This window comes from Jaculus jaculus, chromosome 8 (genome assembly GCF_020740685.1).
Source record: "Jaculus jaculus isolate mJacJac1 chromosome 8, mJacJac1.mat.Y.cur, whole genome shotgun sequence".
Taxonomy (NCBI): domain Eukaryota; kingdom Metazoa; phylum Chordata; class Mammalia; order Rodentia; family Dipodidae; genus Jaculus; species Jaculus jaculus.
In genome coordinates this window covers 62,919,869-62,934,945 of record NC_059109.1, presented here as the reverse complement: position 1 = coordinate 62,934,945, position 15,077 = coordinate 62,919,869, and the positions used below count along the sequence as shown (strand labels likewise).

The 15,077-nt window shown below is 38.9% G+C and overlaps 1 protein-coding gene across 4 annotated transcripts in view; it reads right to left on the bottom strand.

The window, feature by feature from the left end:
- Positions 1-15,077, bottom strand: part of Gabpb1 (GA binding protein transcription factor subunit beta 1) — a 100,547-nt gene that overhangs the window by 3,470 nt on the left and 82,000 nt on the right. For 3 of the 4 annotated variants that reach the window (XM_045156120.1, XM_045156122.1, XM_045156121.1), the window contains exon 8: positions 9,782-9,897. The exons of the other annotated variant lie outside the window; for it this stretch is intronic. In XM_045156120.1, coding sequence (XP_045012055.1) covers positions 9,782-9,897 — 116 coding nt within the window. The remainder of the gene's footprint in view (positions 1-9,781; positions 9,898-15,077) is intronic. 4 annotated transcript variants of the gene reach the window in all.

Sequence of the window (15,077 nt, the reverse complement as noted above, 5' to 3'; positions counted from 1 at the left end):
TGGCTAGAGACCCTGGTGTACCCATTCTCTCTCTCTCTCTCTCTTTCTCAAATAAACAAACAAACAAATAAATAAATAAATAGTTTTAAAAGTCAGAAAGAACACTGAAAAAAGCAGGCCTCAGGTAAGCAATCAACACTAGTACCCTCTGGGAGCTCTGCAGGACGTGGAGCATACCCATGACTGGGGGTAGACGATGGAGGGCAGGGCTTCATGCTGTTTCCCCAGAAGCTGATCCATCTCTGGCAAGAGTATGCTCAGCCATGAAAAAGTGTCTTAAAATTTTTACATGTGCTAAGTAATAAGATCTTCTGGGCTGGGGAGTTGGCTCAGCAGTTAAAGGCACTTGTTTGCAAAGCCTGCTGGCCCAGGTTCAATTCCCAAGAACCCACATAATAACAGATTCATAAAGTAGAAGCTGGGTGTGGTGGCGCACGCCTTTAATCCCAGCACTCAGAAGGCAGAGGTAGGAGGATTACTTTGAGTTTGAGGCCACCCTGAGACAACATAGTGAATTCCAGGTCAGCCTCAGCTAGAGTAAAACCCTACCTTGAAAACCCAAAATATATATATATAAGAAATAAAGGCTAGAGAGGTAGGTTAGTGGTGAAGGCACTTGCCTGCAAATCAAAGAACCCATGTAATCCAGATGCACAAGGTGACACATGCATCTGGACTTCGTTTGCAGTGGCTGCAGACCTGCTATCTCTATCTGTCTCTTCCTCTTTCTCTTTCAAAAAATATATGAGAATAAAAAAAAATATTTAAAAAAAGAAGTAAGATCCTTTGAACAGTTTGAATATGGATAAAAAGTTGCCTAAACTGCATCCAAAATATTAAAACATAAAAGGTGTCCTATTATCATTAGCAATTTATTAACACTTAGTTTCAAAGATGAATGTAAAGTGAGTGAGGTACTACAAATGAAAATGGCTTAGTTCTATTTTCCTTTTCCCATACTCTTACACACACACACACACACACACACACACACACACACACACACACACACCATTCTACCTGGGATCAAACCCAGAGGTACACACATGCTAGGCAAGCTCTGTAATAAAACCCCAGTGCCAAAAAGCGAAATATTTTATTTTTATTTATCTAGAGATCGACAGGCAGAGAAAGAATGAGGCAGAGAGAGAGAGAGAGAATGGGTGCACCAGGGCCTCCAGCCACTGCAAACAAACTCCAGATGCATGCGGCCCCTTGTGCATCTGGCTTACGTGGGTCCTAGGAAATGGAGCCTCGAACCAGGGTCCTTAGGCTTCACAGGCAAGTGCTTAACCACTAAGCCATCTCTCCAGCCCAGCCCTGAAATACATTTTAACGTAAGTGAAACAATAACCCCGCTTTTTGCCTATAAAGTCAAATAAAAGTCTCTTTTACATTGTATTGTAAATCATTAAAAAGACAAAGATCATCAGTAGTAATCATTGATGCATATCAAAAACATGATTAATATACAAACTTGTTTTTAGTGTTTTCACATTTTACTTATTTCTCAGGAATACAGGTATTTGAGAAGACAAATCTTTTTTTGCCATTTCACTTTTCAAATCTCTGAAAGGTAGAAAATATTACTTCTTATTTTATTCAGAGATTTTTTTGTTTGTTTGTTGGTCATATACTTCCTTAGCATGTATCACATGCAAGACAGTTTCTTAATGTAAGTAACCACTTGGTTATTTCAAACATTAATACTGTAACAGGCTGATAGTTTTGTTTTGTTTTTTCTCAAGGTAGGGTCTCGCTCTAGCCCAGGATGACCTGGAATTCCCTATGTAGTCTCAGGGTGGCCTCACACTCTAGGTGATCCTCCTACCTCTGCTTCCCAAGTGCTGGGATTAAAGGTGTGCGCCACCATGCCCAGACTGATAGTTATTTAAATAGAAATGTCAATCCTATGGCTTTTAATGTTTTGCAGTAAATCTACTAAATTTTCATATTTTAAGTAATATTTTAATAGTGTAAGTTACTTAAGTAATATTTTACTATATTAATGTTAAAGTAATTTAATATTTTACTGTATTAATGTAATGCAAAAGCATTTTTTGAGTGTGTATGGTATATGTAGTGTGTGGTATACAGTGTATGCACATGTGTGCAGATGCTCACAACCTGTGCACACAATTGCAGAGGCCAGAGGAGAATGCTAAGCATCCCTCCTCTATTGCTTTTCAGCTTTTTCCCTTCAGACAGTTTCTCATTGAACCTGGAACTATAGTTTTTTCAGATTGGGTATATCTGTGAGTCCTAGAAATCCTTCTGTTTCTACCCCAGTACAACCGGGGTTACAGGTGTACATGACCATGACCGTGCTGGAGATCATGCTGGGGTGGGACTCAGCCCCTTGTGTTTGTGCAGCAAGCTTTCTTACCCACTGAACAGTTCCCCTAGCTCCACTGGGAAAGTTTTACGGTAATAATAGCCAGTTATTGAGTATTTACTATATGCCTCCATTTTGCTAACTCTTCCTGGGTTCTCATTTAATCTTTCCAACCATTTTATACTGTAGGTGCTGTTCTTCTCCATTTTATTCACAGAGAAACTATGCCTTGAAAGGTTACATAACTTGACCAACATCAAACTCTCAAAAAATTATAAAACAAAACTCAAATCTAAATTTTAGTCAACATTCTCACCCCTAACTAACTACAAATTGAAATTTTTATTACTTTTCCCCCTTCAGGTCACATGACTATTAAGTGGTGAAAGGAGGCTTGTACTGAAAGTCCAACTGATTCCCAAGTTGTGTGTTGGGGATCACTGTAAGTAGACTGCCTTTCCTAGGCAGTAGCATCAAGTGATCTATGTGCTGCTCTCTTTTGGAGTGTATGTCATTAAGAAATATTTATCTCTCTCTTTTTTTTTTTTTTTTTTTTTTTTTTTTTGAGGCAGGGACTTAACTCTAGTCCAGGCTGACCTGGAATCCACTATGTTGTTTCAGGATGGCCTCGAACTCACAGTGATCCTCCTACCTCTGCCTCCCAAGTGCTAGGATTAAAGGTATGTTCCACCACACCCAGATACTCAAGTTAAATTTTTACTTTTTATTTATTTATTTAGTTAGTTATTACTTATATTTGAGAGAAAGAGGCAGAGAGAGAAAAAATGGGGGCACCAGGGCCTCCATCCACTGAAAACGAATTCTAGATATATATGCCATCTTGTGCATCTGGCTTTAGGTGAGTACAGGTAACTGAACCTATGTCTTTAGGTTTTGCTGGCAAACACCTTAACCATCTCTCCAACCCACAAGTTGAATTTTTTTTTAATTATTTTTATTTATTTGAGAGCAACAGACAGAGAGAGAATGAGGGAGACAGAGAGAGGATGGGCGCGCCAGGGCCTCCAGCCACTGCACACGAACTCCAGACGTGTGCACCCCCTTGTGCATCTGGCTAATGTGGGTCCTGGGGAGTCAAGCCTCCAACCGGGGTCCTCAGGCTTCACAGGCAAGTGCGCTTAACCACTAAGCTATCTCTCCAGCCCCACAAGTTGAATTTTTTAAAAAAGAAAATATTAGGCCAGATAGCTGAGTTGTTTTCTTGTGTACAAAAAAAAAAAAAAAATTAACTGGCCAGATATGGTAACAACTCATTTTTATAAATACTTTTCTGGAAGTAGAGCCATATCCATTCTTTTTTTTTTTTTTTTTTTTTTGAGGTATGGTCTCACTCTAGCCCAGGCTGAGCTGGAATTCACTATGTACTCTCAGGATATGAACTTACAGTGATCCCCCTACCTCTGCCTCCTGAGTGCTGGGATTAAAGGCATGAGCCACCATGCCCAGCCTTTCCTCTCATACTTTAATATTTTATTTATTGATTGATTTTCAAGCAGAGAGAGAGATAGACAGAAGACAGAGACTGTGGGAGCACCAGAGCCTCTAACCACTGCAAACCAACTCCAAATTCATGTGCCATTTTGAACATCTGGCTTTACGTGGGTACTGGTGAATTGAACATGGATTGTTAGGTTTTGCAGGTGTCTTAACTGCTGAGTCATCTCTCCAGGACCCCCATGCAAGTTTGAATTGTCTGTAGCTGCTTTCTTGCCACTAGAACAGAACTGAAGAATTACAACAAAAACTGTATGGCCCATAAAGCTAAAATTTTTTCTATCTGGCCCTTTTTACAAAACTTCACCTTCTCCAGTCCTAGAAGGGAAAAACTTATTGAGGACAGATATAATTATATAAAATTCTAAACTATGGCAGATCAAGAAAGAAAACACTCTAGGCACAGTGGTGTGCACCTGTAATTCTAGCACCCAAGAAGCTGAAGAGGATCACTACAAGTTCAAAGCTAGCAAGGGCTACAAGGCAAAACCTATCTCAAAAGAGAGAAAGTGACAAAGGCAACCAAAAAAAAAAAAAAAGATGGGGTGAGGGTTAAAAAATATATGGCAAATAAAACATTGATTAAAGTTTATGGAGATCATTTTTTTAATTTTATTTAAACACTGTTTAGAAAAAAAGTGAGAGGGGGGATGGGCACACCAGGGCACCCAGCCACTGCAAACAAACTCCAGATGCACATGCCCCCTTGTGCATCTGGCTTATGTGGGTCCTGGAAAATTGAACCAGAGTCCTTAGGCTTCATGCAGGCAAGTGCCTTAACTGCTATCTCTCTAGACCCAGTGGTTAATTCTTTAAAGAACACTATGGAAGTTGGGGAGATGTCTCAGTAGATAAAATACTTCGATGGAAGCATAAGGGAGAGGATTAGAGTTTGGATTCTCAGCCCCCTCATAAATGCAGGTTAGGCGGGGTGGCCACTTTAATCCCAATGCTTAGGAGATGGAGACTGGAACTCTGTGGCAACTGGCTAGCCAGGCTAGCTCAATTGGCAAATTTTGGGTTTGAGAGACCTTGCCTCTGTAAGTAATGAGTAAAGTGAGTAAGGAAGACCATGTGAACCTCTGGCTTTCACATACACATCTGGACATACACACACACACATGCACGCACACATGCACAAAGGCGAAATAAAATGAATGCTAAGAATCCCAACTCTTCTGGTTAAAGGACACAAATAATTAAAAATAATCAAGCTGGGTGTGGTGGCACACACCTTTAATCCCAGCATTTGTGGAACAGAAGTAGGAAGATTACCATGAGTTCGAGGGCACCCTGAGACTATCTAGTGAATTTCAGGTGAAATATATATGCACACATACATACATGGGAATAACTGTAAAAGAGAAGGGGCTGTGGAAAAAAGACAAAGGAGGAAGGACAAAAGAAGGTAATAGGAAGAGATTACAATCAAAATACACTATGTACATATATGAAAATCAATGTTATAAATAATAGCTTCAATATAATAAAACAGATATATTAATGCAACTTAGTGTATTACTCATGTCTTAACCTCCATAAAATAAACCCATTTCATTTCCTTGTTTATAATGTGGATGTAAAATCCATAAAATTCATAATAAATTTTCAAATATTTTATTTATTTGAGAGAGACACACAGAGAATGGGTATGCCAGAGTCTCTGTCCACTACAAACAAACTCCAGACACATGCACCCCCTGTGCATCTGGTTTATGTGGGTACTAGGGAATCAAACCTAGGTCCTTATGCTTCACAGGCAAGTGCCTTAACCATTAAGACATCTCTCCAGACCATAATAAATTTTCTATAATTTAAATGAGATTATTGGTAAAACTATCCTATTGCTAGTTGAAAATTCTATAAACAATTTGTTATCACCTTACTTATAGACAGACACTCTGATAATTGTGGACAGAGGAAACTCCCAATGTTAACTTTCATTATTTGCTTAATTTTTAAAAATATTGTATTTTTTTTTTATTTATTTGAGAGAGAGGGAGAAAGAGGCAGATAGAAACAGAATAGGCACGTCAGAGCCTCCAGCCACTGTAAATGAACTCCAGATGTGTATGCCACCTTGTGCATCTGGTTTATATGGGTTCTGGGGAGTCGAACCTGGGTCCTTTGGCTTTGCTGGCAAGTACCTTAACCACTAAGCAATCTCTCCAGGCCTAATTTTTAAAATCTAAGCACTATTGATGTTTTTGGATAACATAAATTCTTTTTTTTTTTTTTTTTTTTTTTGGTGTGTGTGTGTGTGTGTGTGCATGTGCTGGTGCACACACCCTGTAAACAAGTGTGTGGAGGTCAGTGGAAAAAGCTGGGTTTCTTTCTCTCATCTGCTTGTTTCCTTGAGACAGGGTCTCTCACTCAATCCACAGCTGCAGAAGCTATAATTTTAGCCCATTTTTTAACTTGGTCAGAAACCCCAGAGATTTTCCAGTCTCTTCCCTCTCTCCTACCCCATCAGAACTGGGTTTACAGATGTGCTGGGTAATCATTCTCAAATGTATCAGGCCCTCTCAGGGCCTCATCCTTGTATAGCAAGTGCTTTTATCAGCTAAGCCATCTCTCCAGCCCCCAACCACAAAAATTCTGAGTGCTGTCCAGGGCATTGCAAGATGTCAACTCAACCTCTTCCTATAGTTGTGACAACTTAAAATACTTTCAGACATTGCCAAATGTCTGATGGGTTAAAATTTGGTAATCAATGATTTACAGAAACTGTGGCTAAGATTTTATTTAAGAAAGGAATACAAGCCAGGCATGGTGGCACATGCTTTTAATCCCAGTATTTGAGAGGCAGAGGTAGGAAGATCACTATGAGTTTGAGGCCAGCCTGGGACTACATAGTGAATTCCAGGTCCGCCTGGACCCTACCTCAGAAAAAAGGAGGGGAGGGGAGGGGAGGGGAGGGGAGGGGAGGGGAGGGGAGGGGAGGGGAGGGGAGGGGGAGGGGAGAAGAAAAGAAAAAAAGAAAGAAAGGGAGGGAAGGAGGAAGGAAGAAAGAGAGAGAGAAAGAGAGAAAAAAGTCTGTCCCCCAGATAACTGTAATGATCATCTAAAAATACACATTCAAAAGAATGACCTCATGTATTACAGAAAAATGGTTACCTGGTTTGATGTGAACATTGGACGTCATCTCTTCATCCTGTACTCCAGCCTGCCTCTACCATCTATAATTACTTGCATGCATCAAAGTCTCTGTAAAGCCCTAAGAGGTCATGTAACCTTGGCTTGAGCATTTCCAGTGATGGAAAGTAGGGTAGATTTCCACTACCAGAAAGTTCTATTATAACAAAAAGCACTGCTCTTTAAATCAAGCTAAATCCCAATTCTCTAAAGTTCTTTTTCCTTGGTCCTATTCAATACAACTCAATCCTACTTTCTTAATACTTGGAATTATTCTCCATCTCTGGAACCCATAAGAGGAATCAGGCTGAAATTTGAGGGAAACAGTAATGTTCACTGCTCATTAGTAAATAAAGTGACAAGGTACATTCATTGCTCCAAGAAAATAGAACTTTTTGAATTATATCAGCTTACATTTAATAAGAATTAAAAGCAACTTAAAATGTTTTATTAGATAGTAAAAGCAAAGTAATAACATTGTTTCCACCTACATGCCTGAGAAAGATCATCTGACAACCAGAAAGGGTTTAAAAAGGGTATTAAATAAGTATACTTATACTTTTTACTGAAATAAGTTGTCAGTCAGTCTGAGAACTTTAATATCTTATATATCATTTTAAGTTTTGAAAGATAAAGCAGCCCACACTTACTAAAAATCAAAATTGTACAACACATTCTGGTTAAACCATTAATTTTTATTTATTTATATTTATTTATTTTGATACAAGGTCTATCTATGTACCCCAGACTGCCTGGTCTTCATCCTTCTGCCTCAGCCTCCAAAATGCTGAGATTATGAGCAGGTACCACCGTACACAACTAGTCATATTCTTTTTAACTTAGAACATAAACTTGTGATTATGCCCACAGATGTACCTGATATTTAAATGAATAATGGTAGGGTATATTCTAATTGTCTTTTGTATGAATTATGTTGTTATTTATTTTAAAAAAAAAATTTAGGCTGGGGAGATAGCTCAGCAGGTAAGGTACATGACTCCCCAGCATGAGAACCTGAGATTGATCCCCATGTTAGGCATGGTGGTGTATACGTGTAATCCCACTGCTGGGCAGGAGGGATCCTTAGAGCTTCTGGCCTAATTGGTGAGTTCTAGACCATGTGAGGCTCTATTTCAAAAAAGAGATAAATGATCTTCCTAAATAACACCCAAGGTTGTCATCTGGCTTCCACACACATGCACACATGTACCTCCATACATAGGAACATGCATGTACACACACGGAAAATGTTTTTATTTTATCTATAATTAGAGCCTTTAAAAAGAATTGGTAATCATTTAATTTATACGTGTGTCAGATACAATGACTGTATGTATGAATATGTTAGCTTTTTGTTTGTTTTAAAGGAGGGTCTCAGCCTAATACAGGCTGACTTTCAACTTCCTCTGTAGCCAAGGCTGGTGTTCAACTCATGGTAATCCTTTCACCTCAGCCTCCTGAGTGCTGGGATTAAAGGTGTGAGCCACCACACTCAGCTACGTTGGTGTTTACAATTCTCATAAAAACCCTAAAATGAAGTTAGTACTTTTCTAAATTGCAAATTTTGGAGAAAGCAAAACTGAGACTCAAGGTTGATAGATCTATAGCATAGAATTCAATCCTAGTTTACCTAATTTCAAGTTCAATGTTATATACATTTACTCTTTCAAAGATATTAAAATAATAATGTTGGTTCTATTTGGTATGTTATTAATTCAGGAGATAAAATTTTATGTATAGTCATGTGAGAAAATATTTAAGTAATTATGGTTTGGTTATACAACAAACTAGCTGATATTTATAAACTAATTTGGGAAAGAGGAGGAACAAGATTGTTGGGTCTTATTAATAGTATAAATTAAATTTCTTTAAAGGAATTATTGGGGAAATAAGTAGTTATCTATGGTACTTTAAAAAAATATAATTTAAGCTGGTCATGGCGGCGCACGCCTTTAATCCCAGCACCTGGGAGGCAGAGATAGGAAGACTGCTGTGAGTTCAAGGTCACCCTGAAACTACAGAGTGAATTCCAGGTCAGTCTGAGCTAGAGTGTAACCCTGCCTTGGGGGGGGGGGGCGGGGAAATATATATACATACATACATATATATATATATGTGTGTGTATATATGTATATATATATAAAATTTAAGGGCTGGAGAGATGGTTCAGTGGTTAAAGCACTTGCCTGTGAAGCCTAAGGACCCAGGTTCGATTGCCCAGTACCCACATAAAGCCAGATGCATAAGGTGGCACATGCATCAGGAGTTCATTTGCAGTGGCTAGAGGTCCTGGTGTGCCCATTCTCCTTCTATCTGCCTCTTTCTCTCTCTCTCAAATAAATAGTTTAAATTTTTTTTTCAAATAAATATTTTTTAAAAAAACAAACAAGAATTTTCTATAAGAGGACTCTTATGAAACAAAAAAAGTCAATCAGTATAAAGTGGTATTTTCCTTCAGTGACTTAAGAATGGTATGTATATGCTTAATAGAAAAAAAAAAAAAAAGATGGACTCCAAGAACCAAGGACATTCCAATGTTACCAGGATGACAGACTTTGTTACAAACAAATTCTTCACTCACTCATTCATTCATTCAATATTTATTTATTGAGGGCTTGCCATATGTAGAAGGCAAAAAAAAAAAACAAAATGATGACACTATATACTTTCATTCTGTATCAAAACACTGCCAGTAATAAATATAAATGACAAAAAATAATAATAAAAACAAATTAAATTGAATTGAATTTATTTTGGATGACTGCGGCAAAACACACCGGGTAAAAGACTCCTTACTTCTATTTCCGCAGATTCCACCCGGTTTTCAATTATTTCGATACACTGTCTCTTAACTGGTGGTTCTTCACTTATAACAGTTTCTTCAGCAATGTCTGTTGCTGGTACTGTCAATACTAAAATGAAATAAATGCAAACGTTACTTCATTCTCAACTAGCTTAGTAGAAAAAAAAAAAGGCTGACATCGCATCTAAAAGGTAGCATCCAAAACAGTCATTTCAAACCATTCGTGCTGCTTATAAAGATGGCCATATGTCATTGCTTTTTTACTGAAATCTACTTAAGAAAGTATCTGCTTATTTTAATTTTATATATACTATGTTCATGCAACTGGCTCAAGTCAAAGCAACATTTTATAAGTATATTTTGAAGTTTCATGGACCTACCAATATTTTTATCAGTTTCTTGTATATTACTAATTTATGTAAAAACATTGAATATACAGATAGTACACCTAAAATACTTTCTAACATAATATACAATAAATTACTCTACATCTGCCTTTTTCACTACCCATATTTTGAATACCTTATACATAAGCATATGATTCACAATTATTAACATCACTTGTAAGCTGTTATAATCTTCATAATAATGGAGAAGTTTTAAAATTAATTTTTTAAGTCATGAAGAAAAGTACAGTTGTCATATGACCTTTAAATTTCTTCTTAAAACATTAACAACTTTTACTGTCAGTAACAAATTTAAATCGAAATTAAATAAAATAAAAACAGTAAAACTACTGCTTTTAATTTAAAACACTGGAAAGATTAAGGAAATCTTTTTCTTTTTATCTCACTGTTTTTATAAATTAATCCAGAAAAAACTGAGAAATTTTATGTTTCATTGTACTGTATACCATACTTATATATTAGCTGTGTATTTTATAAATATATAAGTATATTATACAAGTCTTAGACATTTATCTTAATACAGACTACTGCCAAGGTACTTGGCTGTCTACCAGAACTAGATGACAAGACCCTATTGCTGAATATACCACATGCTTTGGCTATAGGACACTGAACAAAGAAACTGGAACTGGAGAGTGAGCCCATCCTTCAGCATGGTGGGCTTTATGTCAGGAAGGTCTGAGAGGAGCTGCTGCTCGCGAGTGCCTCCACTTGCGAGGGCATCCATCCTGTGCCACTATCCTTCATCAGCACTGTATCCAAGTTTCCTCAACCTTCCAGCGTGGACTGAAGACCAGCGGCTCTCCAGGAAACCTCCAGGCTTTCAGTGCTGGATTGGGACTGCTGAGGCATCCAGCCATGTGGACTGAGCAGATTTCTTGACTTTCAGGCTTGAAAACAGCTATTGTTTGACTGTCCTGCTGTAAGCTAATTCAATAAAAATCCCTCTTCAATACCAAAAGGGAAAAAAAGACGAAAAAAACCTGGAAACCTGGAACTGAGCTGGAAGTCCTATTGAGTAAATGGCATAGTGCTGGAAAGTGCTCTGTATGTAGCCTACTGGAGGAGAAAACTTATCAATCGTCTTAACCAACAGTAGACCCTGAAAGCTACACCAGATAGCCATCCAGGTCAAATGTGCCCACCAGTACAATGGTGGCATGTCTGTTATGGGGGAAACCAACTGCTCTCTGATTGCATTTGAGGCCCACTCCACAGGAAGGAATTCATGCCTGGCATTGAAAAAAATCTAATCAAAAGCCTATGGCTTGGGAGGTCATATCCCTTAGGGTAGAAACTACTACTACTGTTTGACTAAATGGGTATAGTATGTACATCAAATTGCCCTCTAAATATTTTTGTTTATTTCTATATATTAATGCTACTCTCACTTTCAGTTAGAGAAGCTTCTCTTTCCAGATGGTGATGAAGTGACAGAAAGAATGTAAGAGCCAAAGGATAGGGAAGAGAGCTTAGGAATGCTGTCTTCCCGATTCAAAGTGGCCACTGCATACATGATCTCATAGTGACTGACAATGCCTAGACAAGACCTGCATAATATGAAAAAAACAAAAGATAATGACAGAACATCAAAATAGAAGGCGGACTAGTTGGAAAGAAGTTATTCAGTGGAGGGGAGATATGAGAAGGTACAAAAGAGGATGATGGGAAGGTATAATGATGAGGATACATTGTGTATATATATGAAATTAGTCCATAAAAAGCTGTTCTTTTAAAGTTTATTTTAACATCTAGTATGGCCCTCTCATTGCTTTTCTTTTTCAAAGGTTTTCTTCTTTTCTGTCTTCTCAATAAACATGAACTTTAGAATCTATTTGGCTAGTACAGGGGGAAAAAATAAGCCAGGCATGGTGGTGCATGCCTTTAATCCCAGCACTCGGAAGGCAGAGGTAGGATTGCCATGAGTTTGAGGCCACCCTGAGTCTCCATAGTGAATTCCTGGTCAGCCTGGGCTAGAGTGAGACCCTACCTCGAAAAATAAAAAAGTTAAAAAAAAAAGAATGAACTAAATTGTGTTACCCACCCACCCCCCGGCACAACCATCCAATTCACATGTTTAAACCCTAACCTCCAGTGTGGTGGTTTGATTCAGGTGTCCCCTATAAACTAAGATATTCTGAATGCCATGTCCCCAGCTGTTGGCAATTTGGGAATTAAAGCCTCTTGGAGGCAGTATATTGTTGGGGGTGTTCCTATAGCCAGTTTCCTCTTGCCAGTGTTTGGCACACTCTCCTGTTGCTGTTGTCCACCCGATGTTGGCAAGAAGGTGATGTCCACCCTCTGTTCATGCCATTTTCCCCTGCCACCATGGAGCTTCCCCTTGAGTTTATAAGCCAAAATAAACCCTTTTTCCCACAGGTTGTTCTGGGATGGGTGTTTTCTCCCAGCAACAGTAAAGTTGGTACCAAGTAGTGCTGTCATTACTACTAGAAACCTGACTCTGTGGCTCTTGGCCTTTTGGAACTACTCTGCAAGAGGAATGTACAAGGATTTGAAACCTTGGCCTAAGAGACACCTTGCAGTGCTTTAAGTATAGCTTGATGGACCATTCCAGTCAGAGTTGAAAGACCTGAATGCAATAAGACCTAAAGACTGTGAGGTACAGCTTATGAGGGTGAGAAAGTGCTTTGTCTGGACTGGGCTAGAAGCAGTTTATGTGAGAGGCTTGCTGTAATGTCCCTGTCCTGAGAACTTGTGCAGGTTGCATTGTGCAGAAATGGACTGGTGTGAGCAAAGGGATATGGCAGAGGAAAAAAAAAAATCTTTGGGCTGAAACTGCTGCCTGTTCAGCTGCAATTGTATCAGAGATTACAACCATTGAGATTGGACCAGCTGACCTGCATTGGGACAACAGAAAGAATGCAGAGTCTTTTGAAGGGGTCTGAATGATCAAGGATTGTCCTGCACTACAAAAAGTATGCTTTATTCCCCACCCCCCGGATTAAAAAAAAAAACACTAGCATTATATTACAGATTATAAGAAATGCAGGAAATAGAGGGTAATTAAATTCATAGCACAGTCTTGTGTTTTGAAAAGTGCCATGGGCACAGTAAAGCAGATTTGCTGGATGCCTTCATGGAGACCCAATGGAACAGTGAGGATAGACCATGGGTTGCAGTGGAGACCCAGTGAAGATGCTGGGACCACGAATACACCTGCTAACGAGAGCTGCCAACCCGGACAAAGTTTTCCAGGACAGTGAATACCATAGATGGAGGGGTGGAATTGAACTCCAGAGACTTGTTATTGGTTAAAATTATCCGACTTGGAGATTTGTCACTGGCTAGAGTTGTTGGAACTACAGAGTTTGATGTTTGCCCTGTTTAAATCTTGTGTTGGTTGAATATTTCTTTGCTATGCCCAGGGCCATCTTTTGCAGTATGAGTGTTTATTCTGTGCCATTATGAGTTTTGGGGGGATTTTTTGTTATTACGGCTCAAATAAAAGACCTTGGGTTATAGGGATGTTTGAACAACATTATGATTGATAAAAACTATGAGGACTCTTAAACTCTTGCTGAATGCATTGCATTTTACATCATGTATGATTATCACTTTATGGGGGCCAGGGGCTGAATGTGGTGGTTTGATCCAGTTGTTCCCCATAAACTTAGGTGTTCTGAATGCTAGACTCCCAGATGATGGAGATTTGGGAACTAACACCTCCTGGAGGCAGTGTATTGTTGGGGGCGGGCTTATGGGTATTACAGCCACTTTCCTCTTGTCAGTGTTTGGCACACTCTCCTGTTGCTATTGTCCTTCTTATGTTGGCCAGGAGGTGTTGTGTCTGATCATGCCTTCATTTTCCCCTGACATCATGGAGCTTCCCCTCAAGTCCGTAAGCCAAAATAAACCTTTATTTTTCCCAAAAGCTGCTCTAGTTCAGATGATTTATGCCATGCGAACCTGAGTGCAGCAATGCCAAATACAAACACACAGATGAGTGAGGCTGTCCCATTTTCAATAGCCACACACACACACAAAAATAGATATCCTAAAGTATCACTATCCAAGAAAGTGAAGACCCGTTCAATGAAAACATAACAATACTGAAGAAAGAAACTGAGGAGGGCACCAGAAAGACCTCCCATGCTCATGACTTGGTAAAATTAATGTTGTAAAAATGGCCATTCTACCCAAAGCAATAGACACATTCAACACAATGCCAAAAAAAAAAAAAAAAAATCCAGCATCATTCTTCAAAGAGATAAAAAAAAAATCTCAAACTTTATATGGAACTATTAGAAGGCCTTGGATATCTAAAACTATCCTCAGCAGAAGAAATACTGCTGGAGGAATCATCATACTACAAAGCCGTAGTATTAAAAACATCATGGGCTGGGAATAGTGGCGCATACCTTTAATCGCAGCACTCAGGGGGCAGAGGTAGGGGGATGGCCATGAGTTCAAGGCCACCCTGAGACTACGTAATGAATTCCAGGTCAACCTGGACCACAGCAAAGACCTTACCTCGAAAAACCAAAATAAAAAATTAAAAATTTTTTTTTAAAAATCATGGTACTGGCATAAAAAGGCATATAGACCAATGGAACAGAATAGAAGATCCAGTTCAAGCAACTACAGCTACCTGATCATTGACAAAGGAGCCAACAATGCACACTGGAGAAAAGACAGCATTTTCAATAAATGGTGCTAGAGAAACTGGATACCCACATGAAGAAAAATGAATCTACATCCACTACTCTCATCATGCACCAAAATCAAATCCAAATGGATTAAGGACGTTAGTATCAAATCTGTAGCCGGGCGTGATGGTGCATGCCTTTAATCCCAGCACTCGGGAGGCAGAGGTAGGAGGATCGCCATGAGTTCGAGGCCACCCTGAGACTCCATAGTGAAT